Below are 27,723 nucleotides of genomic sequence, written 5' to 3' on the forward strand. Positions count from 1 at the left end.
CAGCTTCAGAAGTTCCGCAGATGAAGCCCTTGGTGTTTTGAAGGCCTGGGACAGAATGGCCTGCCCCCCACACACTGCACTCCTCTTCCCTCCGTGACCCACATGGGGGAGAAGCTAGACAGACACTAATGGGAGGGGTGGAGTTCCTTTCCCCGAGGGGTGGGATATACATGAGGGGATGGGAAAGGCCCTGAAATTGACCTTGCATCCTCTGCTCATGTAGGGAGGGTGCTGTCCTTGTGCCCCTTCCCCACCCCACTCTGGTGGTAGGAGTAAGCTCAGGCCCTGACCTCACCCCCACCCCCCAGAAGAGCCCCCCCCCCGAACCCTGAGGTGCATGATGCCCCGCAGGGAGAAGAGCCAGACAATCGTGTGACAATCACTTTGCCCCTCTGCTCACGGAGTCCACCCCACTCCTGGTCCCTGGCTCTGCTGGCCGCCTGGTAAAAGGCTTAGCGGGAGAGCACTTTATTCACAAGGCCAAACTACAGCCGGGTTTGTCTCTACAAGGGCTGGGCCCGTGCTAGGGCAGATACTTGTGGCAAATGGGTGCTGACCACAGGTCCCGCCTCCCTTCAGCAGGCTCAGCACTTGGCTGCTCGGGCAGACAGGACTGCAGTGTGCAGGACTCTTCGTTTGTGCAGCCGTTACTTGTAATGCCCCGTCTACGCTAGCCCCCGGGCCGTTCTCAGCACCATCTGACAGGAGCCTAGGGGTGTATCGGTGGCTGATGCACCCTGTTCTCAGCCACAGGTCCCCGTCCTAGTCCAGGCAAGACCTGGTGCAAAGGGAAACCACCCATCCCATCTCCTGCCCTGTCCCTCAGAGCCCAGTCTGAAACCATTTTGCAGACCCTGGGCTAGAATTCTGTGGGCAGGGAGTGGTTGGGAAAAGGCCGTGCCTGTCCTGGGGCACGGGTGCTGGCTGGAGCAGGGTTCGAGGCCAGACTAGAGTATAGCCATTGTCTCTGCAATTCTCCCCCCACCTTGGTAAAGTGCAATCCGTGCTGTCCTTCTGGGCACCGGTTTATAAGGGGGCTTTGTACCACACAGCACCGTGAGCCAGGCTAAGGCTGCGACCTGTGAGCACTGCCCTGTGCTCTCCCTCCCAAAGGCCCCAGGCGGGGGGGCACTTATCTGTCACCCAGCTAATCCAATCCCTGGTGCTGTTTTTGTGGAATGCCCCGTCCTCTGCCTGCAGCAGCATCTCCCGGGGCCACTCCAGTGCCTGTCTGCGTCACACAGACATAGCTAAGGCCTGTCCCCGGATGCCCCCCGACGCCCTTCCCCAGCCTGTATCATCAGAGCTCCGGCTTTGGCAGCAGCTGCTCTTCCAGCCTTTGCCTGCGTGGTGGGAGGCCGGGGCTGTGTGAGCAGAGATGGGCAGAAAACCCTTTCCCTAGCCCCGAGACACCCTCTGAGGCCCCCCCACCCCGCCCCAACCGGGTGAGATCCGGGGCAGTATGTGGGGCAGGAAGCTGCTTTAAGGAGTCAGAGCAGGGACACGGTGAGTGTGAATGTGGCACTGCCTTTGGATCCAGTGGACTACAGGGGAAGGGAGGACATGTTCCTGCTGTCTCCTCCTGCCAAGGCCGGGACAATCACAGGGAGGGAAAGGCACCTCATTGTGGATCAGAGCAGCTGACCCAGCGTCCTCAACTGGCTACCGTGTAAATACCGACTAAGACTTCCGCACCTTGTCAGAACTAGATGACACTAAAGATGCTCCCTCCCCTTCCCCCCATTATGGCTCACAGGGACCCTCTCCCCACCCCTGATTTGCACTCTGGTCGCAGCTCATCTCGCATGGAGGGATCCCTGCACCAATGCACTTTGCACGCACGCCCTCCCCCAGGGCCTGCAGGTCCCAGCTGCTCACGCTGCTTTGTTCAGGACTCACAGGGCTCTAGGAAGAGGATGCCTGGGGAGGGTGGTACACGTTGTGAACTGCCAACCCCAGCGTGGGCCTGCTGCTTTAAGGAGACTGTGAAAGAGGGAAGTGGAGAATAGGGCTATTTCTCGCTACTGACCTGATCCACCCAGAAGGGCTAATAGGGGCCCAGTCTGAGTGCTGTCCAAGATCCCCCTCGCCCTGCATTTCCCACTTACTGGTAGTGACCATAGAGGAACCTGCAGCTAGAGCCCCTCTCTGGCCATTTGTCCCGCTCCGATGCCTCTTCCTTGCCCTTTGGACAGAGGGAGCCACGCGCGCACGCAGGGCTGGCTTTCTCTCCCTGTGGCCGCAGGCTGAAACAGATCTGCATTTCACCCTGCTGCCCTTCTCCCCTGGCGCCTGCTCCAATGGACCAGCTGCAGCTTCTCCCTGCAGGAACCGGGTTCAGCAGCTCGGCAGGCTCGGGATACCCTGGCTGGGAATGGTTGATTTCAAAAACCCCATGCTCATTAGGAGGCCAAAGCTGGGTTACCTCTAGCTCTGAGCTGCCTAAAGCAGAGACCGCAAACCCCACCCCCCAGTGAGCAAGAGGGGAGAGACAGAGCTATCCTACAAGCAAGCAGCTGGGTGGGGGAGGTGGGGAACTGTCCTGTTCCTAGGAGCTCTTGGGAGTGGAGGGCAATAGCTGAATGAGTCCCACTTACCCCCAGGCCCAAACACTAGAGGGGTTGAAATCCTGGACTTCAGTGGTGCTGGGATTCCCCCTGGATCTCTCTCCCTCCTGCATTGCCCCACTCTTGCTGGCATCTCAGTCCCAGCTTGGCGGTGGGGCTGGTGCCTCTTCCTTACGTGCCTGGCCCTGAGAGCTGCGTGGCCCTGACAATGGCGATGAGCCTCCACGCACCAGCGGGGCTGCGCCGCTAATCGCTGCTCCCTGTCCTGGCAGGAGGGGAAAGGATCGTGTGAGACTGATCCGGATTCTCCCCACCCCTTGCAAGGGACAGCCTGCTTTAAACAGAAACATTCCTTTAAGCCCTGTAAATAACCAAATTCTAAGAGCTGCTGCTGGATGAGGGATGAGTTGATTAGCTGTCAAAATGGTCCAATCTCAACTTCCCCCTCCCCCCAGACCTTCCTTTTAAACCAAATTTTAACCCTTTCTGTCTCTGGCCCAAGAGAAATCTTGTTGGAGGGTAAATAATGGGTAGATTGTCGAAATGTCTCTTGATCCGCCTCGTCTGATTCCACAGCCCAGTGAACCATGTGTGTTGCTGGGTCTGGTTTTACATGATGTAAGTGCCTGTCTCTGGGGGCGTCTGTCAGTCCGGAGAATCCGAGAGCAAATGTAAAAGCAGAGATGTTGGAACTGACTGCGTTCTGGTTTTATTTTGTGCTTAGATAGACCACAAATCTATATAATAAAGTTTTTAAGACAAATCTCTTTTTCTACCAAACAACCAAAACAAGACCCAGCTCTACCCTGAACTGAAATCCTGTAACAACAATTAAACCTCTCTGGAACCTCTTTAGTCCTTGTGTTCTCTGCCGGATTCACTTAATGCCAGCTTCCCATCCCAGGGGAAAGAGCAGCTGAAATCGATTGCACCCCCACCCTGTCTCTGTACCCATCCTTCACTGAACTTACCTAACTCTTCTGCCCACCTGGTATAGTCTCTCCAGCAAGGGGTCTGGTTCGGTCAGCGGTGCTTCTTCTTTCCCAACAACGGGGCTAATTACAAATGGGGCTGCCTGCCCCCCCTCCATGAAATGGACCGAGATCTACTGTGCTCATTGCACATGCGGGCTGCCAAACCATTCTCTGACAGTGCCGCGTGGTCAGCACCAACCTGAGCCGTCTTCACAGGGTAACCTAGGTGCCTCAGGCATGCCTGGTCTGAAAGGGGGAGACCTGAACACAGCTTGGAGATGGCCCCAGGCTCTGCCTAGGAAGAAACAACCCCAGTAACACTGTTGCCCTTTTACCTGTTCAAAGTGCTGTGTTAACTTTGTCTCAGGATGAGTTAGTTCCATTTTACAGATACTAAAACACAGGCGCAGAGAGGGGCAGTGACAGGTCTATAGGCATAGAGTGAATTAATGAGCAAGCAGGGGCTAGGAACCCAGGAGTCCTGGCTGCCCACGCAGACCTCTAGGCTACACTGCTTCTCAGACCAGCTGCAGTCACTGAGTACTTCGTGCAAGCTGAGGAGCAGCATGCTGCTGAGGGGGGCGTGCTATCAGGGCTCACTGGGCCGCGCATGGATCACTCGTTCCATGGCCTGCTCCTGCTGCCAACTCCTCATGTAGGGCCTGAAACAGCTCAGGGCCTTGGCGGAGATTTGGTTAGATTCAGGGAACTGTCGGGCTGGAGGGAACCTCAAGAGGTCACCTAGTTCAGAACCCTGCACTCAGGCAGGACCAAGTAAATCTCTGTCATCCCTGACAGGTTTGTTTAACCTGTTCTTAAAAACCTCCAATGACAGGGATGCCACAACTCCCCTCTACCCCCCGTAACCTAGTCCTGTATGTCACTAGCCTAATGTCTAACCTAAATCTCCCTTATTGCAGACTAAAACAATTCCTTCGTGGTCTTCTGTTGCCATGGAGAACAGTTGATTGCTGGTCTTGTTATAACAGCCCTTAACATACTTAAAGACCTACCAGCTTCCCCTCGGTCTTCTTGTCTCACAACTAACCATACCCAGTGTTTTTAATCTTTCTTCGCAGGTCAGGTTTTCTAAACCTTTTAATCATTTTTGTTGCTCTGCTCTGTCCTTCCTGCAAATTGTCCTCATCCTTCTAAAAGGCTGGTGCCCAGTCCTGGACACAGCACTCCAGCTGGGGCCTCACCAGCGCTGAGCAGAGCAGGACAATTACCTCCCGTGTCTTACATACCACATTCCTGTGAATACAGCCCAGAATATTAGCCGCCTTCACAGTGTTGGCTCATATCCAATTTGTGATCCACTGTAACCCCCTGATCCTTTTCTACTGCACTGTCACCTACCCAGGGTTTCCCCAGTGTGTATCGGTGTGTCATTTCCTTCCAAAGCGTAGGACTTGCACTTTACTGAAGTTCACCTTGTTGAATTCAGGCCCAGTTTCCAATTAGGCAGGGTTGGTTTGAATTCTAATCCAGTCCTCTAGCCCCTCCCATGGTGTCCTCTGCCAAAGTCGTAAGCACACAGTCCATTAGCCAAGTCATGAAGGCAAATATTGCCTCGGACCAGTCCCAGGGCAGAGCGACTCGAGGGTGGTTTTTCAACCAATGGTGCACCCACCTTACAGTCATTTCCTCTAGCCTGCGTTGGGGCCAGGTGACATCTATTTGTTAGGGATTCATTCGAGGGGGATGGGAGCTAACTGGGGACAGAGGACAGGGGCCCTGGTTATTTCATTCACCCTGCGGTCCTTTGCTACCGGACCCAAAACATGCCACCCCGCCCCGTGGCTCAGAGACGTGGAGACACCCGACAGCTCTGCTGGCCCCATTGCCTGGGGCCAGGCCCATTCCCCTGTTCCAGTAGCTGAAATACCTGCCTTTGGCTTCATCAGCGCTCTTGCTGGGCGGCAGCATGGAGACGCCTGTTACCTGGCAGCCCTGAGGCGCAGGGTCCAGACCCCATCCCAGCCCTTACCTTGCCTGTACTGCTGTCACTAATCTTCGGGGAGGGTCCCTGTCAGCTGGGTGGAGTTCAGGCCCTGGCTGAAGATAGGTCAGGTTCTGCGGATGCACACCTCCAGCTGGCCCACTCGGGCACAGCGGCAAGCAGCCCTCCTGAGAGCCTGTGCCCTGTAAGGCTGGTTCAAATACGTGGCTAAAGTTGAGCGAGACCTTAAGTGCCCGACGGGATGTGCTGATCCTCAGGAGGCTGCGGCAGGGCCTAGTGGTGTGTCGGGGCTCTGTGCAGCTGGACGAGCCCCGAGGAGCGAATAGCGGGCAGTGTAATCCCTCTGGAACACTGCCTTGGGGCAGGCAGGGAGGATACTGAAACCATGTTATCGCTGTGATCTGGGCTGTGGAGCGGCAGAGCTTGGGAGCAAGGGAAGGCGGCTGCAGGAAATGACAGAGGGAAGGTGGCTGCAGGAAATGACTGCAGGAGAGAGGGATTTCAGGGGATTTTGCTAGATCTCCTCTCAGCCCGAGAGATCCCAAAGCACCTGTCTAGTTCAGAGCTGGTTGGAGGGCTCAGAGGAATCGCACCTGATAGCAGCTCAGAATTTAGCCCTATACAGATGTGCATACAGAGGGCAGTAACTTCCCTGGCACTGAAATGCAGCCACCTCTGGGGTGGAACGTGGCAGTTCCACGTGATGGTTTGGATGAGAGGTTGGAGAAGAGTGGCCGATCTAGTGGAGAGTGCCGGGGGAGTTAGGGAGGCAGATGGAATTCGCCAGGCTGATCAAGGCACAGGACCTCAATTCTGTGGTTGGCTGAAAGAGCAGGAGCGTGCCCCCTGCTCCCGGTAGCACAGCGCCCCCAGTACTGTGCTGACTCTCAGGGAAGCGCACCCCCTACTGAGACACCCACCCTACTCCCCACCATAGCTGGATTTTCCCGTCCAAGTACCGAGCCTGCCCAACCCTGCTTAGCTGCCGCTCCTTAACAGGACCGTCCAAGCCCATAGCGATAACACGGTCTAGGACCTGAACAGCGCAGCTGGAGGAGAAAGCTGCCCTGGTTCCTCACTTCCTCGCTGCTACTCAAGCTTCCCTGACAAACCAGGCCCAGGGCAGACACTGACCGGCTCAGGTGGCTGCTTGCTAGGGGCCTGGTTGGGACCTGAGCCAGTGCCCCGCTCGTGGCATCTTGACACTGATGGGTTCGGGGTTCCCCGTAGTGTCCACGACCTCCAGCTGCTTCAGGGCCGCGAAGGCCTGGTCAGACACGCTGGCTGCCAGCAGACGGTTGGATCTGAAAGAACAGGAGGACTGGTGAAAAACTTCGTTCTCTGCCAAGAAGAGGCCTCTGTTGGCCGAATAGTCCAGGCAGATGGCACCTAGGACCCTGCCCTCAGCACTGGGCCCCTCAACGCCAGAGGCCTCAGGTGACAGAGCAAGGACGGGACAGTCCCATTCTCTATAGCTCCGGGGAGCCCAAACTTGGGCTCCAACCTGACCCTCTGGCCCTCCCCACCCCACAAGTGTTGCTTAGGTGCTGGAGGGGGTGCGGAGAGCAGCGACTTGGCTGAGGTCACCCAGGGGACCTCTTGCGCTGCAGCAAGCCTCAAGCGAGTGCGCTAACTGACTCTGACCACTGAGATGAGACTCTGGCAGGAGTCAGGCTGGCCACCGGAGTCCGAGCCCGCCCAAGCCCGTGGGTTGCAGCTCGGGGGGCTAGCTGGAGCCACCTCTCCTTCTCCCCATCACAGCTGGATTTTCCCCAGCGAAGCTAGTGCAAGTCTGTCTACCTGCACTGCGAGGCGTGCTCCCAGCTGCAACGTAGACGCACCTTCAGCGAGCCGGGGTCCTGACTCCCAGCCCCCTGCTCTGGCCACTTCACCCCACACCCTTCCCAGAACCAGGGACAGAGACCCAGGAATCCTGACTCCCAGCCCCCTGCTCTGACCACTTCCCCCCACACCCTTCCCAGAACCAGGGACAGAGACCCAGGAATCCTGACTCCCAGCCCCCTGCTCTGACCACTTCCCCCCACACCCTTCCCAGAACCAGGGACAGAGACCCAGGAATCCTGACTCCCAGCCCCCTGCTCTGACCACTTCCCCCCACACCCTTCCCAGAACCAGGGACAGAGACCCAGGAATCCTGACTCCCAGCCCCCTGCTCTGACCACTTCCCCCCACACCCTTCCCAGAACCAGGGACAGAGACCCAGGAATCCTGACTCCCAGCCCCCTGCTCTGGCCCCACCTTCTGGTCAGCAGGATGGCGGGGCGGGAGCCTGCCTGTGCTCCCAGCACTACTGTTGCTGCTCTGGCTGTTACCTGAGGATGATGGCTCGGATGTCTGGGATGGTGTGGAAGGCTTCGGCCCCGATGACGGCAATGCGGTTGTGCTGGAGATACAGGTACTCGAGGGACTCCGGCAGGTCAGGGGGGATATAGGACAACTCGTTGTTGCTGAGATCCAGGAGCTGGGGGAGAAGGAGGGACAGGGTTACCCAAGCCACCAGCAGAGTTCTCAACAGCTTCTTGGATTCATTCTACACCACTAATCGCTGGTAACGCCCTGCCAGGCCTGACTGTTCTAGACAATAGCAGGGCAGGCTGGTCGGGGACTCGATCGCAGCCTTCGAGTCTCTACACTGGGAGTGGGGCACAAACTCAAACTACTTCTCCATTCAGCATGTTGTTCGCCTGTGGAACTCCCTGTCACATGAAGTCAATGAGGCTGCGAACACAGTCAGACTCGAAGAGTGGGCTGGATGTTTGTACGGATGACAAGGACATCTGGAGTTAGAACAGTTCTGGAAGGAAGATTAAACCTCGCGGTTTTAAGCCAATCTCTGACTATTAGGAGAGCTCCATAGGGGGCTGAGTATCCCTGTGGGGGTTCCTGCACCTTCAGCTGAGGCATCTAATGGTGGGCCTCTCAGAGACAGGATAAGAGGCTACTTGGCCACTGGTCCTGATCCAGTCTCACATTGCCATGCTGCCAGAGGGCTCTTTAACCTAGCAATGAAGGTACAAACTCAGGAGTTTTGGTGCCTCATCTCTAATCACTAAGCCACATTCCCCCGCAGAGCCGGGATAGAACCCAGGAGTCCTGATCCCCAGCTCCCTGCTCTAACCCCTAGACCCCACTCCCCTCCCAGAGCCGGGATAGAACCCAGGAGACCTGGCTGCCAGCCCCCTGCTCTAACCAGTCAACCCCACTGCCCTCACCGATTACGTCACTGGGGCAATCGTCCCCCTCCCTCACCTTGAGCCCCTGCAGCTCCTGCCACGTGCCAGGGGTGATGGAGCTGATGCGCAGCCTGTTGTGGGCCAGGTGCAGCTCCTTGAGGCTGGTCAGGTTGGCCAGCAGCTCGGGCGAGAGGGAGTTGAGCTGGTTCTTGTGCAGCGTGAGCACCTGGAGGCTGGGCGGGAGGCCGGCGGGCAGGAGGGTGAGCTGGTTGCCCGACAGGTCCAGGCTCTGGAGCCGGCACAGCTTGCGGAAGGCCAGCCGGTGGATCTTGGCGCTGCAGAGCCGGTTGTAGCTCAGGTTGAGCTCGGCCAGCAGGTAGGTGCTGGCGAAGTCGTGCAGGCCGACGTGAGCGATCTGGTTGTGCAGGATCATGAGGGAGCGCACCCGGCGGGGCAGCCCCGGGGGCACCCGCTCCAGCCGGTTGTTGTAGAGGTGCAGGGTATGCAGCTTGCGCAGCCTGAGGAAGGCGTCGGGGTGGATGCCGGCGGCCGTCAGGCGGTTGCTCTGCAGCAGCAGGTACTGCAGGCCGCGCACCCGGCTCAGGCTGTCCCGGGGCAGCGAGCCGATGCGGTTCTTGCCCAGGTGCAGGATCATGATGTTCGGGGGGAAGCCAGCCGGGATCTCGGTCAGGTTGTTATTAGACAGATCCAGGTACTCCAGGCTCTTCAGCTTGCTGCAAAGGGGACGGGGAACGGGGCGCTGGCTCGGGGGGAGCAGCTAATGCCGCAGCCTCCTGCTGTACTGGACCCAGGCGTCCTGACGCGCTGGTCCCCCCGCTTTAACCACTAGACCCCACTCCCTTCCCAGAGCTGGAAATAGAGCCCAAGAGTCCTGGCTCCCAGGCCCCCAGCTCTACCACCTAACCCATATTCCCCTCCCAAAGCCAGGAACAGAACCCAGGAGTCCTGACTCCCAGCCCCACTGGCTATAACCACTAGACCCCCCTCCCTGCCCAGAAGTCCCATCTCCTCCGCTCTAAGCACTCTGCCACGCGGCAGCTCCCTCCCCCAGCCGCACCTGAAAGTAGACGGGTCCATGCCCTGGTTGGACAGGTTGTTGTTCTGCAGGTAGAGCTCTCGGAGCTTCCAGTGGCTGCTCAGCGCCCCCCTGGGGATCCGGGCGATGCGGTTGTTCTGCAGGGACAGGAGGTCGTGGCCACTAGAGTCGGGAGAAGCTCCCAAGCCCGCCTCAGACACCATCAGCAGGGCTGGGGGGAGACTGCCCTCGATATGGTACCAAGATAAGCACTAGGCCACCCAGCCCAGCTGCCATCTGAATGGCAGAGCTGGGGCACAGAGAGGGGATGGGCTTGCCCAAGGTCCCAGAGTGAAACGAAGGCCACGCTGAGCATAGAACCCAGGAGTCCTGGCTCCCAGCCCTCCTGCTCTAACCACTAGACCCCACTCCCCTCCCGGAGCTGGAAATGGAACCCAGGAGTCCTGGCTCCCAGCCCCCTGCTCTAACCACTGGCCCACACCTCCTCTCCCCATATCAAAGGCAAATGGCTGTGGGGCTTTGGGATGTGTCATGCCTCAGGGATCCAGGCCAACCACACATTTATACAAAGTACCTGCAGAGGCAGACCCCCCACCCAACCCCGGTCATGAGCCCCAGCCCTGCCCCACCTGTAAGTGGAGCCGGACGAGCGCGGGGGGCAGGTTCTGGGGCAGGTAGCTGAGCTGGTTGCTGGAGAGGATCATGGTGCTGACGGCGTCGGAGCCGTTGAAGGCGTCATAGGGGAGCCCAGAGTTGGCTAGCTGGTTGTTGTGAAGATACACGGACCTACATGGAGGAGAGGGAAGCAAAACAGAGCTGACACCAGTCTCTGTCCCGAAGAGGAGAGCCGCCGTAGTGAGCCCCCATCCCACTCCCTGCAGCACAGCGCCCCCTAGAGCCATGCTGGGGTGAGCACTGACTGCAAGGGGAGAGCGCCCCCTAGTGAGCCCCCATCCCGCTCCCTGCAGCACAGCGCCCCCTAGTGAGCCCCCATCCCGCTCCCTGCAGCACAGCGCCCCCTAGAGCCATGCTGGGGTGAGGACTGACTGCAAAGGGAGAGCGCCCCCTAGTGAGCCCCCATCCCCCTAGTGCCATAGTGGGGAGAGCACCCCCTAGTGAGCCCCCATCCCGCTCCCTGCAGCACAGCACCCCCTAGTGAGCCCCCATCCCGCTCCCTGCAGCACAGCGCCCCCTAGTGAGCCCCCATCCCGCTCCCTGCAGCACAGCACCCCCTAGAGCCATGCTGGGGTGAGGACTGACTGCAAAGGGAGAGCGCCCCCTAGTGAGCCCCCATCCCCCTAGTGCCATAGTGGGGAGAGCACCCCCTAGTGAGCCCCCATCCCACTCCCTGCAGCACAGCGCCCCCTAGAGCCATGCTGGGGTGAGGACTGACTGCAAAGGGAGAGCACCCCCTAGTGAGCCCCCATCCCCCTAGTGCCATAGTGGGGAGAGCACCCCCTAGTGAGCCCCCATCCCGCTCCCTGCAGCACAGCGCCCCCTAGAGCCATGCTGGGGTGAGGACTGACTGCAAAGGGAGAGCGCCCCCTAGTGAGCCCCCATCCCCCTAGTGCCATAGTGGGGAGAGCACCCCCTAGTGAGCCCCCATCCCGCTCCCTGCAGCACAGCAACCCCTAGAGCCATGCTGGGGTGAGGACTGACTGCAAAGGGAGAGCGCCCCCTAGTGAGCCCCCATCCCCCTAGTGCCATAGTGGGGAGAGCACCCCCTAGTGAGCCCCCATCCCGCTCCCTGCAGCACAGCGCCCCCTAGCACTGTGCTGGGACATTGAGGCCAACACAGAGGGGAGAGCGCCCCCTACTGAGCTCCCCACCCAGCTTGAAGAAGATGCCCACACTAATCATGCCCAGAGCTTGGCTTAGCCAGTCCAACCCACTGAGATCCGAGCCCCTCAGCAAACGGCCCACAGCTGCAGGCCCTCTGCGTCAGAGTGCTCCCTTCTCCCGTGTGCCCGAGGCAGGAGGCCTGGAGGGCGGCTCTACCTGAGGTTGGCTTTCTGTCCAAAGGTGAGCGGATAGACTTCAGTGAGCAGGTTAGCAGCCAGGTCCACTATGCGCACTGTGCTGGGGAGGATCTGCGGTGCTACTGTGAGCTGGAAAAGAAACCAAAGGGGGACAGGCCAATGCTAGCAGGAGATCAGTGTGGCCCTGGCTCTACCCGTTGCTGCCAGAGGGCCTGGCCAGGCTTTATAGAGGGATTGCTTCACTGGTCACTGACACGCAGCCACCTCTGGGGTCAGAGGCAGCAGCTGTTTATACAGGGGTTGCTCAACATCTGCTCTGGGGTAGAATGCAGCAGCTGTTTAATAGTGCCCAGTGCCGCCACACAAAGGTTTGGGACAGGAAGTGGAGAGGAATCCTGTCTCCAATGAGCACAGCAGCAGGAGGTTAGGAAGACAGGATGGAATCACCCTAGCTGGAATCTCCCAGGACACCAGGGTTAGCACAGACACTTGAGGGAAATGGGACAGCATCTCTAATGACCATGTGGGACCTGTCTCCTCTGAAAGGTGGGACCTCCTGCAGCACAGTGCCCCCAGGCTGGGCTCCGGGGTCAGCACGAACCCAGAGAGGAGCCACCCGACCTGCTCCCTGCAGCGCAGCGCCCCCTAGTGCCACATGACGGAGTCACCCATACCACTCCCTGCAGCACCCTTGGCTTTCCCTGGAGGTCCCATCCCACTGGTGACCACGCTCAGCATGGTTTAGCTTGTGAAATCCCTCTCTCACACATACACATGCAGAGCCCCTTCCAGCTAGCTGGGTGCAAACTCCTGGTGCCATCCCAGCTCGTTAAAGCAGCTGTGAATGCTGAGCACCGGGCCCCACCCTGCCGCCCCCATGTCAGAGGACAGACGCGCACACACCTTGTTGTTGGCCAGGTAGATGTACTGCAGCGACTCCAAGGATTCAAAGGCTTCATCCGGGAGGCCTAGAAAGCAGCAGAGAGAAGGCTGCCTAGTCCAGGCACACCCTGCGCAGAAGGGAGGCCGGTACGTGTACCTGCTCCATCCAGCTCGCGAACTCAGACCCTGCCTCCACCCCTGCAAGGCCCCGTGGCTGCTTCCACTCACCCACGGAGCTATGCATCCTGTACCTGCCATCCAGCTACCCAGAATGCTTTGCATCCAGCTTCCCACCGTGCTTTTCTATAACAGTCCCAAAAAACTTCTCATGCTGCTGAAATGCAGCTGCCTCTGGGGTAGGAGCCAGCAGCTGCACAAGAATTTAGAAGTGGAAGTGGAGGAAATTCCTGTATCCAGCTGAAACTGCAGGACAGGGGGACGGCCTGCTGGGATTCAAGGAGAGAAGGACAAAGGGATGACGGGCTCCGATACCGGACCATGGGGATTTCTGTTCCATTGGAGGCTGGGAAGAGCTCTCCCTTGACTCGCACACACACACACCCAGGTCACGCAGGCAGGGCCCTTGCCCACTGCACCGCTCCCTTCGATGGCGTCCCCAGCCCCCTGCCCGCAGCGGCTCCCTCACCATCGGAGATGATGTGGTTGTTGTGCAGGTTGAGGGTTTTCAGGCTGGTCAGCTGGGCCAGCTCGTCATAGGGCAGCTCCCGTAGCTGGTTATTCTGCAGAAGGAGACCCCGCTCACCTCAGTCCCTGGGGAAGTGGGAGGCATTTGCCCAGGGCCGGAGGGCAGCAGTGAGAGAGACACGGGAGGTGGAGAGTCAGGGGAGGGCTGCTCTGGGCTCTGGCCTCCCAGGAGAAACACGTCCGATAGGCCCCTGGCTGCCCTCTGACCCCTGGAGTGCTACGTCAAACGGCCCCCGGCTGCCCTCTGACCCCTGGGACACCACATCCAAGGGCCCCCAGCTGCCCCTGACCCCTGGGGCACCACGTCCAACGGCCCCCGACTGCCCCTAACCCCTGGGATGCCACATCCAAGGGCCCCCAGCTGCCCTCTGAACCGTGGGCCGCTGCAGCCAATGGGTCCCAGCTGCCCCTGACCCCTGGGGCGCCATGTCCAACGGTCCCCGGCTGCCTCTGACCCCTGGGACGCCACATCCAACGGGACCCATCTGCCCCTGACCCCTGGGTCGCTCTATAGACCCTCCTCGGAAACTGGGTTCTGGCCCTGACTGGGCTCCCGGGTTCGCTGCGGGGCAGGGGACAGTTACCTGCAGAGAAAGATGCTGGACAGCTCTGGAGACGTTACTGGGGAAGACGTGCAGGTCGAGCCCACCGCACTCCACCGTCTCCTCTGATGGGCAGGTGCAGTTGGCCGGGCAGCCCGGGGCATTCTTCTTGGGCAGGCCCCCACCCCTGAGCCGGGGGGATGGCGGGGTGTCCTCGTCATCCTGGCTCCCGACCAGGCAGAAGGAGGGGATCTTCACAAAGAGGACCAGGAGACAGCCGCAGCTCAGCCGCTGGGGAGAGGGGAAGAGGGTCCGGTGAATTCCGGAGCAAACTGAACCGTCTGTATGCCACAGCCCTACGGAGCGGCGATCCCAGGGGCTCCTACCAGCCCAGGCCTGGCCCTGCTCGGCCCCATCAATGCAGGCTCTGTCTCCACAGCACCAGCCACTGCTGCGGGGGGATGAAGGGCCCCACTGAGCCAGACCTGCTGGGGATCCAGGCAGGTCGGTTTACAGGGCACTTGGCAGCTCTGAAATGCCTTAGTTGTTGTTTTAGCCGGCCTGGCAGCCGACCAGCTCCCCCCAGCTACACAGGCTGCTGTTTCACCTCCTCAGCACGGCAGCCGGATTGTGTGTGCACGTGTGTGTGCGTCTGTAAATTAACACATCAGCACCTGGCACAATGGGGCCCCGATCTCAGTCAGGGTCTGGGTAGCACCTGGCACAATGGGGCCCCGATCTCAGTCAGGGTCTGGGTAGCGCCTGGTACAATGGGGCCCCGATCTCAGTTAGGTCTGTGCAGCGCCTGGCACAATGGGGCCCCGATCTCAGTCAGGGTCTGGGTAGTGCCTGGCACAATGGGGCCCCGATCTCAGTTAGGTCTGTGCAGCGCCTGGTACAATGGGGCCCCGATCTCAGTCAGGGTCTGGGTAGTGCCTGGTACAATGAGGCCCTGATCTCAGTTAGGTCTGTGCAGCGCCTGGCACAATGGGGCCCCGATCTCAGTCAGGGTCTGGGTAGCGCCTGGTACAATGGGGCCCCGATCTCAGTTAGGTCTGTGCAGCGCCTGGCACAATGGGGCCCTAATCTCAGTTAGGTCTGTGCAGCGCCTGGCACAATGGGGCCCCGATCTCAGTTAGGTCTGTGCAGCGCCTGGCACAATGGGGCCCTAATCTCAGTTAGGTCTGTGCAGCGCCTGGCACAATGGGGCCCCGATCTCAGTCAGGGTCTGGGTAGCGCCTGGTACAATGGGGCCCCGATCTCAGTTAGGTCTGTGCAGCGCCTGGCACAATGGGGCCCCGATCTCAGTCAGGGTCTGGGTAGTGCCTGGTACAATGGGGCCCCGATCTCAGTTAGGTCTGTGCAGCGCCTGGCACAATGGGGCCCCGATCTCAGTCAGGGTCTGGGTAGCGCCTGGTACAATGGGGCCCTGATCTCAGTTAGGTCTGTGCAGCGCCTGGCACAATGGGGCCCCGATCTCAGTCAGGGTCTGGGTAGCGCCTGGTACAATGGGGCCCCGATCTCAGTTAGGTCTGTGCAGCGCCTGGCACAATGGGGCCCCGATCTCAGTCAGGGTCTGGGTAGCGCCTGGTACAATGGGGCCCTGATCTCAGTCAGGGTCTGTGCAGCGCCTGGTACGACGGGGCCCTGATCTCAGTCAGGGGCTGCAGTCTGTGCAGGCTCTGGGGTGGAGTCAGTGATGAGAGGTTTGGGGGGCAGAAGGGGGCTCCGGGTTTGGGGGGCCTCAGGGCAGGGGGTTGGGACGCAGGCTTACCTCGGGCAGCTCCGGGGCGGCAGTGTTGCAGAGCCCTGTCCTGGGGCACTGCGCTGCACCCTGGAAGCGGCCAGCAGGTCCGGCTCCTAGGCGAGGGGGCAGGAGGCTCCGCGGTGGAGTGTGGAGCTGGTGCATCAGGCGGGGGCAGCGCGTGGAGCCCCCTGCCCCCAACCCCACCGCCTAAGAGCCGGACCTGCTGGCCGCTTCCGGGGCGCTGTGCGGTGCCCCAGGACAGGTAGGGTCCAGCCTGCCTTGGTGCCACAGCACCGCCAAACGGACTTTTAATGGCTAGGTCGGCAGTACCGACAGGAGCCCCCAGGGTCCCTTTTCGACCAGGTGTCCCAGTCGAAAACCAGACACCTGGTCACCCTAACGATAATACAAGAAACCCCACTCTCCCACTGCCTGTTTCATTCCCTGGCCACATGCTTTACTGGAAGCGACGTGTACATTTGTGGAACAACAGGTACGCACTACAGGGCTCCCACGAGCTCTGTTCGGTATCCCAGAGAGTGATTTAACAGCAGATGGGACACAGCCCTGGAAAACGCCCTGGAGGGAATGACCCTGCAGGGCTAGATGGGCTCCGATAGATTCACCGGCCCCAATCCCCCACAGAACAACAGGTGCGGCCTGGACACACTCCTGTCCCGTCCCTCCAGAGCAGAATCTGTTCAGTCTTCAGCTTCTCCGCCGAGGCTGCCAAAATGGACCCAACTGTGACGTGGTTTGAAATTGGCCAGGACCGGGGGAGTTGCTCCCTCCCCCTTTGGGAGACGAGTGTGAAATGAGCGGGCAGGGTCCCAGCCCAGTTCCCAGCTGGCAGACAGGTCAAAACCTGCCAGCCCAACAGGCACTGAATGGCCCCTTGTTGACAGCTCCAACAAATTGGCCATAAAGAATGAGCTCTGCTCTGGGGTTGTACCTGCAGGGCAGGGATAAGGCACATTGATTGCAGGGTCTGGGGACCCTCACCTTAATGCCAGGCCCCTGCTCTACCCACTAGACCCCACTCCCCTCCAAGAGCAGCGAATCGGCCCTGGGGTCGAAAGCTGGATCTCCCCTGGGCCTTGCCTGGGAAATCTCCTTCGACACAGCCCCACCAGTGAGAGCGCTATCACTGTGTCATCGAACCCTGCTCAGAGCAGGTGGGGGGCAGGGCCAGAGGGAGACTCCCCCAAAGGCTGGGATGAATCCCTCATAAAATTTTCCCCTTTTGGCCAGTGCCAATGCATCTAAGCGGGTCTGGGAGACCTCCTCCCTCCTCCAGCACAGAGTGGGATGGCCCCCAGCTGCCCTCATGAGTCACCCGCCCAAGCAGGCATCGCTGGAGCCTCTTCGCCAATAAGCCTTAAGTCCGCTGGGTCCCCGAAAAGGCCGGAGCCGAAGCTCTCCCTCACCATAGCCGGGTCCCAGCTGCGAGGCTCCCAGGCTCCACTCTGCAGTCTTCCCAGGATCTTTAATTGAAGCCAGATCGGTGTGGGGCTCCTGATTCCCTCAGCTCTGTCTTTGCCTCTGAAATAAAGATCGTCCTCACACGGTCCCCACAGGAAGAGTTGCGTTCCGCACACGCCCGCACGCTCGCCTCCCGGGGCACTGGGAAAGGAAACGGAGAAAGCAACCTGCCAGGAGCTGTCGCACTGCAGCCGGGACGCTGTGTCTTCGCTTGGTGTTGTCTTCTCGTCTGATCAAAGCCAAGGGAGGGAGGTGGGCTGGGGGAGACTCGGGCTCTGGGCAAGTAGGGGGACTCTGGGTCTGCTGCGACTGGGGTTGCATAATGGGGCTGGCAGAGGTCCTGCCGGAACGTTTGGAAGGGATCACGTTTACTGAGTCTGGCATTCCAACCATGCACAGAGGCAGCTAGGACTCTGGGGAAACTTAACTGTTACTGTTTGTTTTTCCTGCGTGCGGTCGGAACCGCCATGTTCTGCCCCCGCCCCGATCCTGTGCTACTCCGCACCCAGTCGCTAAGCTGCCCTCCACGCAGGCTGGCTTGGTGTTAGTGCTGCCACATAACCCGGGGGGAAACTGAGGCATAATGAGCTGACGTGACTTGCCCAAGGTCACCCAGGGCATTGGAAAGAAGTCAGGAGTCCTTCCTCAAAATTCCGTCACTAGGCCCGACTCCCATGCCAGAGGTGGGAATAGAACCCAGGAGTCCTGACTCCCGGCCCCTCCTTCTCTATCCACTAGACCCCACTTCCATCCCAGAGCTGGGAATAAAACCCAGGAGTCCTGACTCAGTGTCCCTGCTGTAAGTACTGGACTAACACTTCCACCCCACCAAGCTGAAACTAGCCCCCACCCCAGGAAACATAAGCCCCCAGATCGTGCCCATTAGCCCACAAGTCTCTGATCTCTGGGCTCCGTTCCCACTAGGGACCCCAGATTTCTCCCACTAACCAGTGGGATGTGGGAATTCCCAGATTCCCCTCCCCTCCGTCAAGCACTGGGATTCGGCTTCCCGGCTGCCCACTCCTTGTTGCTGAGTTATCCAGGGGGCCAGCAATGGGAGGTTGCGTGATTCCCATATGGGGTAACATTTCTGGCTCCTGATGGGCCATGAAGAATGTAATTTGTCCAGCCTCAAAGACCTCCCTGGGAATCGCAGTGTTTGTACTTCGGAGTCAGTGGTAATGGCCAATTACCGTAACTGAAATACTTGTCACCCGGCCAGCTGTAGGCCGCCACAGTTGCCTCCAGCATTCTGAGTGCAAATTCAAGAGACCTCAGAGGCTTTCTCCGAGCCCGTCTGGACAAACCCCATGGGCTCTGCAGGGAGCAGGGGCTGACTCCCTGGATTGACTCCAAAACCGTCCCCTACCCCAGGATCACCCTCATACCAAACGAGCATTGTTAGATTCAAGGCAGCTATTTCTCTGGGCCCATCCATCCCAGAGAAGAATGAACTCCTCTCTGGTTCCCACTCTCAGTGCTGCTGCTGGCCCCTCTGCTCCAAACCCTTCATAACTCATGCCCCTCACACACATCTTGCAACAGGAGGTGGTGCCAAGTCTCTGGGCTTCTATCTCTTCTAGCGCCGGAAGGACGGCTCATCCCAACCACCCCTACATGCTGCTCTAGGCAAAGACAGGGATTGGCACCCCTTGACCCAGCTGGCTTGCTGCTTCCATCTCCCACCCAATCCTGGGGGGAGGGATAGCTCAGTGGTTTGAGCATTGGCCTGCTAAACCCAGGGTTGTGAGTTCAATCCTTGAGGGGGCCATTTAGGGATCTGGGGCAAAAATTAGGGATTGGTCCTGCTATAGGCAGGTGGTTGGACTAGATACCTCCTGAGGTCCCTGCCAACCCTGATATTCTATTAATCCTGCCTTGTCTGTGTCATTCCCCCAGCCTGCAGGGGCTACCTGGTTTCTGCTCATATGTCTGTGGCTGGTGCTTCGAGATTTCAAAACGTGCCCCCAGAATTCTTTGCACCTCCTACAGAGTTAGCAGTTCAGAAGTACTGAGGCAGCTGCCACAAAGGACTCTGGGACCCTGAAGTGCCCACTACTGCAAAGGATTCTGGGGTACTGAGGCATCTCTGCAGCAAAAGTCTTACACCAAATCAATGCTGTCATGTTTCTGAACACCCTCTAGTGGTAGTTCTCATTACAGTACTTCTTAGTACAGGAAATGTCTGTTGGGCTACCCTACCTGGAGCCCCCCCCAATCTGAGGTAACATGCACAGCTCCCCAGCACACATGCAATATTGCCAACCCCAACCGTTCAAGCTCCAGGAGACATTTGAGTTCTTCTCCTTTGCCTTTTTGAGCTGTACAAGGGTCATGTTTCCAGACTTTCCTCTGCTGCGCCGGGCTAGAATAGGACGGCTTTTAAAAAAGAAAAGCCGAGAGTCTCACATAATAACATGACTCCAAGAACTGGAGCTTTAAGAAAACCACCAAATATCACAAGACTAGGCAAGGCTGCACATGGGGGGCACCAGACAGGCCACTTCACCTTTCTGTACCTCTGTTTCCCCATCTGTGATGTGAGGAGGATGATACCTCGTTTAAAGCTGCTTTGATGAAATGCGCTACCTGAGAGCGAAGTATCAGACTTGTACCATTTCGACCCAACCCCTCGCATGTTTCAGCCTCAATTCTTTCATTCCTTGCAAACTGAAATCCAAGGAGGATGCTAGAATGTGCTCCAGCCACTGCCAAAATCAAATTAAGAAGCCTTAGCTGTGTTTTAAGAAACCCCAAGCTCTCCTTTCGAAGTCACACACTTCCTATAATTACAGACACCCCAGACCAAGCCAGGTCACTGGAAAGCACTGAAGCTGTTAAAGCCATGGGGCCAGATTTCCAATACCACCATGAAGTACAACAGAGAACCCCACCATCCTTAAAGCAAAACTGAGGAGTACCCAAACTCCTTACAAGGTCAGAGTCATCCTTGGCTCCTAATTGGCAAAGCCCAATTTCTTTAAATCTAATTTACTTTCCTGCCATTCATATAACTTTGCAATTTGCTCCTCAAGGGGTTTACGTCGTTTCTCTGTAGAGGACAGGAAGGAACTATGGATTTGCTATATCCAATCTGACCATCCATCCCGCTAGGCTTCTGTCTGTCCAGGTTCAGAGCACTGCCCCATGTAATTTAGTACACCTGCTTCCCCAGTGCATTGGATCAACATCCACCTACTCTAATCTCTCAGCTCCTGCTTCACAAGTTTGGTTAAAAGGTTAAGTGACTTCACTGGCAAAAGTTCTGCTGCCGACAAAATTATTTTGGCAGAGCACACTCCCACATGGGTGCTGGCACCTTGAGGCCACACACAGCATCAGGGTGTATGGGCAAAAAGGCGTTGCATTATGGGTAAGCATCCCAGCATCCTATGTGTCCCACCTGCAAGTGTGCTGCCTTGTGGGGAATTTTTAGGATGCGTGGTGGGATATCCGTACTTCTCTCAGGGAACAGTGGGAATTTGGGGTCAAAGGCCCATAACTCCCTCTGTCCTGTCCCATAATCTACTGCCCTGGCGCATCATCTTCGAACGCGCTGTTGAAAACCCAGATAGACTTTTGAAAATGGAATTTAGCTTCCTTAGGCACTATAAAAATTTGACCCCTGAACCAAAACGTGATTTAGTCCCATATCCCTGACTCCTGCTGCACTGGATCAGACCAGTCGCACTGGTCCACTAGCCTCCTCTCACCACTGGGACTTTACAGATGTCACTGTTACATATAATGAATGAGGAGAGATCTCAGACTCTCTGCTCCAAAATCACCATCGCCAACTTGAACTATAGGAGACTCTCCATTAGCCAGGAACAATATAGAGCCTATGACCCACAACTGAGCAGTTTTACATTGATATCCCATGGCCACTTCTTTGTAGAAATACAGGTGGCAGTGTTATTTTTTTTAAATAAAACCTTCCTGAGCCCTGCAGCAATCAGATGATGCCTTGAAGCATGACAGTGGATTAACACTTATCTTGCCTTACATCACTAACAATGCTATGATAGTAACAAGATTCCCAAGCCCCTGTTTTAAAAGTATTCCTGGTATTTGACTGGCCGACTCTTGGAAGCTAGTTTTAAAGGCCTATTTATAGGCCCAGGCTCCAGCCTGGCTTGGCTGGCTCAAGGCCAGGATAGAACTGTAAACATATTTTTCTGGCTTTTCTTTTCCAAATCCCACATTCTGACCATTTGCCAGTGTATTAAGAGTCCTGCCAGCTTCTGAGTCAGACAGAGAATAGAGCCATGACTCTGTCTCTGTCCTGCAGAGAGCCTGTGATCAGGCCCCAACTGTTTCAACATGAGAATCATAGAATATCAGGGTTGGAAGGGATCTCAGGAGGTCATCTAGTCCAACCCCCTGCTCAAAGCAGGACCGATCCCCAATTAAATCATTCCAGCCAGGGCTTTGTCAAGCCTGACCTTAAAAACTTCTAAGGAAGGAGATTCCACCACCTCCCTAGGTAACACATTCCAGTGTTTCACCACCCTCCTAGTGAAAAAGTTTTTCCTAATATCCAACCTAAATCTCCCCCACTGCAACTTGAGACCATTACTCCTCGTTCTGTCATCTGCTACCCCGACAACAGTCTACAGCCATCCTCTTTGGAACCCCCTTTCAGGGAGTTGAAAGCAGCTATCAAATCCCCCCTCATTCTTCTCTTCCGTAGACTAAACATCCCCAGTTCCCTCAGCCTTTCCTCATAACTCATGTGTTCCAGTCCCCTAATCATTTTTGTTGCCCTCTGCTGGACTCTTTCCAATTTTTCCACATCCTTCTTGTAGTGTGGGGCCCAAACCTGGACACAGTACTCCAGATGAGGCCTCACCAGTGTCGAATAGAGGGGAACGATCACGTCCCTCGATCTGCTGGCAATGCCCCTACTTATACATCCCAAAATGCCATTGGCCTTCTTGGCAACAAGGGCACACTGTTGACTCATATCCAGCTTCTCGTCCACTGTAACCCCTAGGTCCTTTTCTGCAGAACTGCTGCCGAGCCATTCGGTCCCTAGTCTGTAGCGGTGCATTGGATTCTTCCATCCTAAGTGCAGGACTCTGCACTTGTCCTTGTTGAATCTCATCAGATTTCTTTTGGCCCCATCCTCAAATTTATCTAGGTCCCTCTGTATCCTATCCCTACCCTCCAGCGTATCTACCACTCCTCCCAGTTTAGTGTCACCTGCAATTTTGCTGAGGGTGCAATCCACACCATCTTCCAGATCATTTATGAAGATATTGAACAAAACTGGCCCCAGGACCGACCCTTGGGCACTCCACTTGATACCGGCTGCCAACTAGACATGGAGCTATTGATCACTACCTGTTGAGCCCGACAATCTAGCCAGCTTTCTATCCATCTTATAGTCCATTCATCCAGCCCATACTTCTTTAACTTGCTGGCAAGAATACTGTGGGAGAGAGTGTCAAAAGCTTTGCTAAAGTCAAGGAACAACACGTCCACTGCTTCCCTTCATCCACAGAACCAGTTATCTCGTCATAGAAGGCAATTAGATTAGTCAGGCATGACTTGCCCTTGGTGAATCCATGCTGACTGTTCCTGATCACTTTCCTCTCCTCTAAGTGCTTCAAAATTGATTCCTTGAGGACCTACCTGCTCCATGATTTTTCCACGGACTGAGGTGAGGCTGACTGGCCTGTAGTTCCCAGGATCCTCCTTCTTCCCTTTTTTAAAGATGGGCACTACATTAGCCTTTTTCCAGTTGTCTGGGACTTCCCCTGATCACCATGAGTTTTCAAAGATAATGGCCAATGGCTCTGCAATCACAGCCGCCAGTTCCTTTAGCACTCTCGGATGCAACGCATTCGGCCCCATGGACTTGTGCACGTCCAGCTTTTCTAAATAGTCCCAAACCACTTCTTTCTCCACAGAGGGCTGGTCACCTCCTCCCCATGCTATGCTGCCCAGTGCAGTAGTCTGGGAGCTGACCTTGTTCGTGAAGACAGAGGCAAAAAAAGAATTGAGTACATTAGCTTTTTCCACATCCTCTGTCACTAGGTTGCCTCCCTCGTTCAGTAAGGGGCCCACACTTTCCTTGACTTTCTTCTTGTTGCCAACATACCTGAAGAAACCCTTCTTGTTACTCTTAACATCTCTTGCTAGCTGCAACTCCAGGTGTGATTTGGCCCTCCTGATTTCACTCCTGCATGCCCGAGCAATATTTTTATACTCCTCCCTGGTCATTTGTCCAATCTTCCACTTCTTGTAAGCTTCTTTTTTGTATTTAAGATCAGCAAGGCTTTCACTGTTAAGCCAAGCTGGTCGCCTGCCATATTTACTATTCTTTCTACACATTGGGATGGTTTGTCCCTGTAACCTCAATAAGGATTCTTAAAAATACAGCCAGCTCTCCTGGACTCCCTTCCCCCTCATGTTATTCTCCCAGGGGATCCTGCCCATCAGTTCCCTGAGGGAGTCAAAGTCTGCTTTTCTGAAGTCCAGGGTCCGTATTCTGCTGCTTTCCTTTCTTCCTTGTGTCAGGATCCTGAACTCGACCATCTCATGGTCACTGCCTCCCAGGTTCCCATCCACTTTAGCTTCCCCTACTAGTTCTTCCCAGTTTGTGAGCAGCAGGTCAAGAACAGCTCTGCCCCTAGTTGGTTCCTCCAGCACTTGCACCAGGAAATTGTCCCCTACATTTTCCAAAAACTTCCTGGATTGTCTGTGCACCGCTGTATTGCTCTCCCAGCAGATATCAGGGTGATTGAATTCTCCCATGAGAACCAGGGCGTGCGATCTAATAACTTCTGCGAGTTGCTGGAAGAAAGCCTCGTCCACCTCATCCCCCTGGTCCGGTGGTCTATATTAGACTCCCACCACGACATCACCCTTGTTGCTCACACTTCTAAACTTAATCCAGAGACTCTCAGGTTTTTCTGCAGTTTCATACTTGAGCTCTGAGCAGTCATACTGAAAGCTTCTGGGCTAGCCCCGGATCTGGGGAACAGGGTATTTCCCCCCTCACTGATCCTCTGCTCTCCTGGCAGGTGAATTTCAATGCCAAGGCTGAGCCAAGATACAGCGTACGCAGGTGAAATGCCTCCTTATGCCAAGTGAGATTAATTTGGTCCTAAGGATCTATAGTGATAAAGATGTCTCGTGGCAAAAGGCGAGAACTTGGAGTCAGGACTCCTGGGTTCTATTCCTGGCTCTGAGAGGAGAGTGTGCTAGTGGTAAGATCAGGCGTCTGGAAGCCAAGACATCTGGGTAGAAAGCAGGAGTAAGCATCAGGACTCTTTGGTGCTACTTCTGGCTATGGGAGAAGCCTAATGGTGAGAGCACCGGGAGTTCGTCTCTATCGCCGGCGCTGGAAGGCAGTGTGACCTAGCGGTTAGTCCGAATCACTGCGCTACATCTCAGGCCCTGTGACCCTGGCCAATTCACTTTCCTTCTTTGTGTCGCAGTTTCCCCTCCCTGAGATAAAAGGGGTTAATCATACTGACCTACCTCCCAGGAGTATTGCGAAGCTCAAGCCATTAATGTTGGCAAAGTGCTTGAATGCGTTGGATGGAAGATGCAGGAGATGGTCAGAGTATTATTAAAACCCCAACATTGATGAGAAGGAGGAAGCTCTCAGCTTGTTTTCTGACTGATTCCTTCAATGTGCCCCATAAATAAGTCACTGATCATTTACTTAAGTCATGCATAAATGAGGATGGTGGATGCTGCGTACCACAAGCCTTCTAGGATTCTACAAGGGATGGGTGACCCATCCTTTATGTCCATGGCTTCAGACCTCATTTTCATGCCACATGCAGATGATTTCACATGATGTTCAGCTGTGACAAGATGACACTGGGCTGCATCAGTGACATTTCCAGGCAGTTAGATGATGTTTCCTCGTGATCTTTCTGGTGGTGCTCACCACCCGACTGAGCACATCACAGAGCTGAAGGGATTTATCGTCAGAACTTCCCTGGGACATAAATCAAGTCTGGATGTCTTTCTAAAGGAGATGCTCAAACTCAGATAGAAGTTTGGGGTTTGCTTCAGGAATCACTGGGTAGGAGTCTCTGGTCTGTTTTCTGCCAGAAGACAGATCAGCTGATCAAAATGGTCTCTTTTGGCCACAACGTCCGCAAATCTCCCTCCTTTACAGAGGGGGGAATGTTTTAGTGCAGTCTGATGACGTTTCAGTGCAGGGCGATGACACAATTTGGTTGGGATGTAATGACAGTTTAAAGCATCTTGCCATTGGGCACAGTGTCGTTTGGTTGGCATTGAGTTGCACCATGGCTGGGCATGATGCCATTTAGCTGTTCCTACCACTGGGCAGCACCACCATAGATCACAACATGGTTTGGTTGTCAGCCCAATTGAGCAAGGTGGTACCATTTGGCTGCCCATCATTGTGGACCATGCCACTGGGTTGCTGCCCCATTGGGTCCTAGGCCGTTTGGCTGTCATTGTCTTTGGGCTACACCGTCATTGGGCACAATGCCATTGAGTTGTCATCCTGTTGCGCGCCTTGCCTTTTCCCTGTGTCACGCCTGGGCTTTGGTCGTTGGGACACACCACGCCCTGTTGGGCGCCACGCTGTTGGCTCTCGGCTGTCGCCCCGTTGGGCGCCGTGCTGTCGGCTGTCGGCAGTTGCCCCGTTGGGCGCAGTGCTGTCGGCTGTCACCCCGTTGGGCGCCGTGCTGTCGGCTGTCAGGCTGTTGGCTGTCGCCCCGTTGGGCGCCTTGCTGTCGGCTGTCAGGCTGTCGCCCCGTTGGGCACCTTGCTGTCGGCTCTCGGCTGTCGCCCCGTTGGGCGCCGTGCTGTCGGCTGTCGGCAGTCGCCCCGTTGGGCGCAGTGCTGTCGGATGTCACCCCGTTGGGCGCCGTGCTGTCGGCTGTCGCCCCGTTGGGCACCGTGCTGTCGGCTCTCGGCTGTCGCCCCGTTGGGCGCCGTGCTGTCGGCTGTCGCCCCGTTGGGCGCCGTGCTGCTGGCTCTCGGCTGTCGCCCCGTTGGGAGCCTTGCTGTCGGCTCTCGGCTGTCGCCCCGTTGGGCGCTGTGCTGTCGGCTGTCGGCTGTCGCCCCGTTGGGCGCAGTGCTGTCGGATGTCACCCCGTTGGGCGCCGTGCTGTCGGCTGTCGCCCCGTTGGGCGCCGTGCTGTCGGCTCTCGGCTGTCGCCCCGTTGGGCGCCGTGCTGTCGGCTGTCGCCCCGTTGGGCGCCGTGCTGTCGGCTCTCGGCTGTCGCCCCGTTGGGCGCCGTGCTGTCGGCTGTTGTGCTGTCTGCTGTCGCCCCGTTGGGCGCCGTGCTGTCGGCTGTCGTGCTGTCAGCTGTCGCCCCGTTGGGCACCGTGCTGTCGGCTCTCGGCTGTCGCCCTGTTGGGTGCCGTGCTGTCGGCTGTCGCCCCGTTGGGCGCCGTGCTGTTGGCTGTCGCCCCGTTGGGCGCCGTGCTGTCGGCTCTTGGCTGTCGCTCCGTTGGGCGCCGTGCTGTCAGCTGTCGTGCTGTTGGCTGTCGCCCCGTTGCGCGCCGTGCTGTCGGCTGTCGTGCCGTCGGCTGTCGCCCCGTTGGGCGCCGTGCTGTCGGCTCTCGGCTGTCGCCCCATTGGGCGCCGTGCTGTCGGCTGTCGCCCCGTTGGGTGCCGTGCTGTCGGCTCTCGGCTGTCGCCCCATTGGGCGCTGTGCTGTCGGCTGTTGCCCCGTTGGGCGCCATGTTGTTGGCTGTCGCCCCGTTGGGGTCCATGCTGTCAGCTGTCGTGCTGTCGGCTGTCGCCCCGTTGCGCGCCGTGCTGTCGGCTCTTGGCTGTCGCCCCGTTGGGCGCCGTGCTGTCAGCTGTCGTGCTGTCGGCTGTCGCCCCGTTGGGCGCCGTGCTGTCGGCTGTTGGCTCTTGGCTGTCGCCCCGTTGGGCGCCGTGCTGTCGGCTGTCGTGCTGTCGGCTGTCGCCCCGTTGGGCGCCGTGCTCTCGGCTGTCGGCTCTTGGCTGTCGCCCCGTTGGGCGCCGTGCTGTCGGCTGTCGTGCTGTCGGCTGTCGCCCCGTTGGGCGCCGTGCTGTCGGCTCTCGGCTGTCGCCCCATTGGGCACCGTGCTCTCAGCTGTCGTGCTGTCGGCTGTCGCCCCGTTGGGCGCCGTGCTGTCGGCTGTTGGCTCTTGGCTGTCGCCCCGTTGGGCGCCGTGCTGTCGGCTGTCGTGCTGTCGGCTGTCGCCCCGTTGGGCACCGTGCTCTCGGCTGTCGGCTCTTGGCTGTCGCCCCGTTGGGGTCCATGCTGTCAGCTGTCATGCTGTCGGCTGTCGCCCCGTTGCGCGCCGTGCTGTCGGCTCTTGGCTGTCGCCCCGTTGGGCACCGTGCTCTCAGCTGTCGTGCTGTCGGCTGTCGCCCCGTTGGGCGCCGTGCTGTCGGCTGTTGGCTCTTGGCTGTCGCCCCGTTGGGCGCCGTGCTGTCGGCTGTCGTGCTGTCGGCTGTCACCCCGTTGGGCGCCGTGCTCTCGGCTGTCGGCTGTCGGCTCTTGGCTGTCGCCCCGTTGGGCACCGTGCTGTCGGCTGTCGTGCTGTCGGCTGTCGCCCCGTTGGGCGCCGTGCTGTCGGCTCTCGGCTGTCGCCCCATTGGGCGCTGTGCTGTCGGCTGTCGCCCCGTTGGGCGCCGTGCTGTTGGCTGT

The 27,723-nt window shown here is 57.5% G+C and overlaps 3 protein-coding genes across 3 annotated transcripts in view; 1 reads left to right on the forward strand and 2 right to left on the reverse strand.

Moving 5' to 3' along the window:
* Positions 1 to 3,418, forward strand: part of CC2D1A (coiled-coil and C2 domain containing 1A) — a 35,393-nt gene extending 31,975 nt beyond the window's left edge. Inside the window, exon 30 of the mRNA XM_073318951.1 lies at positions 4 to 3,418. Within this exon, the coding sequence (XP_073175052.1) occupies positions 4 to 24 (21 nt within the window). The 3' untranslated portion in view covers positions 25 to 3,418. The remainder of the gene's footprint in view (positions 1 to 3) is intronic.
* PODNL1 (podocan like 1) lies at positions 3,261 to 21,911 on the reverse strand. The gene is made up of 11 exons (XM_073318954.1): positions 18,041 to 21,911; positions 17,038 to 17,233; positions 13,906 to 14,154; positions 13,263 to 13,356; positions 12,638 to 12,702; positions 11,754 to 11,863; positions 10,385 to 10,541; positions 9,777 to 9,892; positions 8,775 to 9,432; positions 7,838 to 7,986; positions 3,261 to 6,808 (listed from the first exon to the last, which is right to left on the reverse strand). The coding sequence occupies exons 1-11, from the start codon at positions 18,199 to 18,201 to the stop codon at positions 6,658 to 6,660; spliced, it is 2,106 nt and encodes a 701-aa protein (XP_073175055.1). The 5' UTR covers positions 18,202 to 21,911; the 3' UTR covers positions 3,261 to 6,657.
* LOC140901073 (uncharacterized) lies at positions 17,230 to 27,671 on the reverse strand. Its single transcript, XM_073319229.1, has 3 exons — positions 27,291 to 27,671; positions 24,584 to 26,917; positions 17,230 to 17,259 (listed from the first exon to the last, which is right to left on the reverse strand). Exons 1-2 carry the CDS (start codon positions 27,669 to 27,671, stop codon positions 26,399 to 26,401), a joined length of 900 nt encoding a protein of 299 aa, XP_073175330.1. The 3' UTR covers positions 17,230 to 17,259; positions 24,584 to 26,398.
* Positions 27,672 to 27,723: the final 52 nt, after the last annotated feature.

This window comes from Lepidochelys kempii, chromosome 20, assembly GCF_965140265.1.
Source record: "Lepidochelys kempii isolate rLepKem1 chromosome 20, rLepKem1.hap2, whole genome shotgun sequence".
NCBI lineage: Eukaryota > Metazoa > Chordata > Testudines > Cheloniidae > Lepidochelys > Lepidochelys kempii.

Coding starts and splice junctions, on each gene's coding strand:
- PODNL1 (XM_073318954.1), bottom strand. CDS start 18,201: ATGGCCCATCAGGAGCCAGAAATGTTACCCCATATGGGAATCACGCAA. Junction 13,357..13,905: donor TCCAGCATCTTTCTCTGCAG/GTAACTGTCCCC, acceptor CTCCTTCTGCAG/AATAACCAGCTACGGGAGCT. Junction 7,987..8,774: donor AGGAGCTGCAGGGGCTCAAG/GTGAGGGAGGGG, acceptor CTTCTCCCCCAG/CTCCTGGATCTCAGCAACAA.
- LOC140901073 (XM_073319229.1), bottom strand. CDS start 27,671: ATGGGGCGACAGCCGAGAGCCGACAGCACGGCGCCCAACGGGGCGACA. Junction 26,918..27,290: donor CCAAGAGCCGACAGCCGAGA/GCACGGTGCCCA, acceptor ACGGGGCGACAG/CCGACAGCACGACAGCTGAC.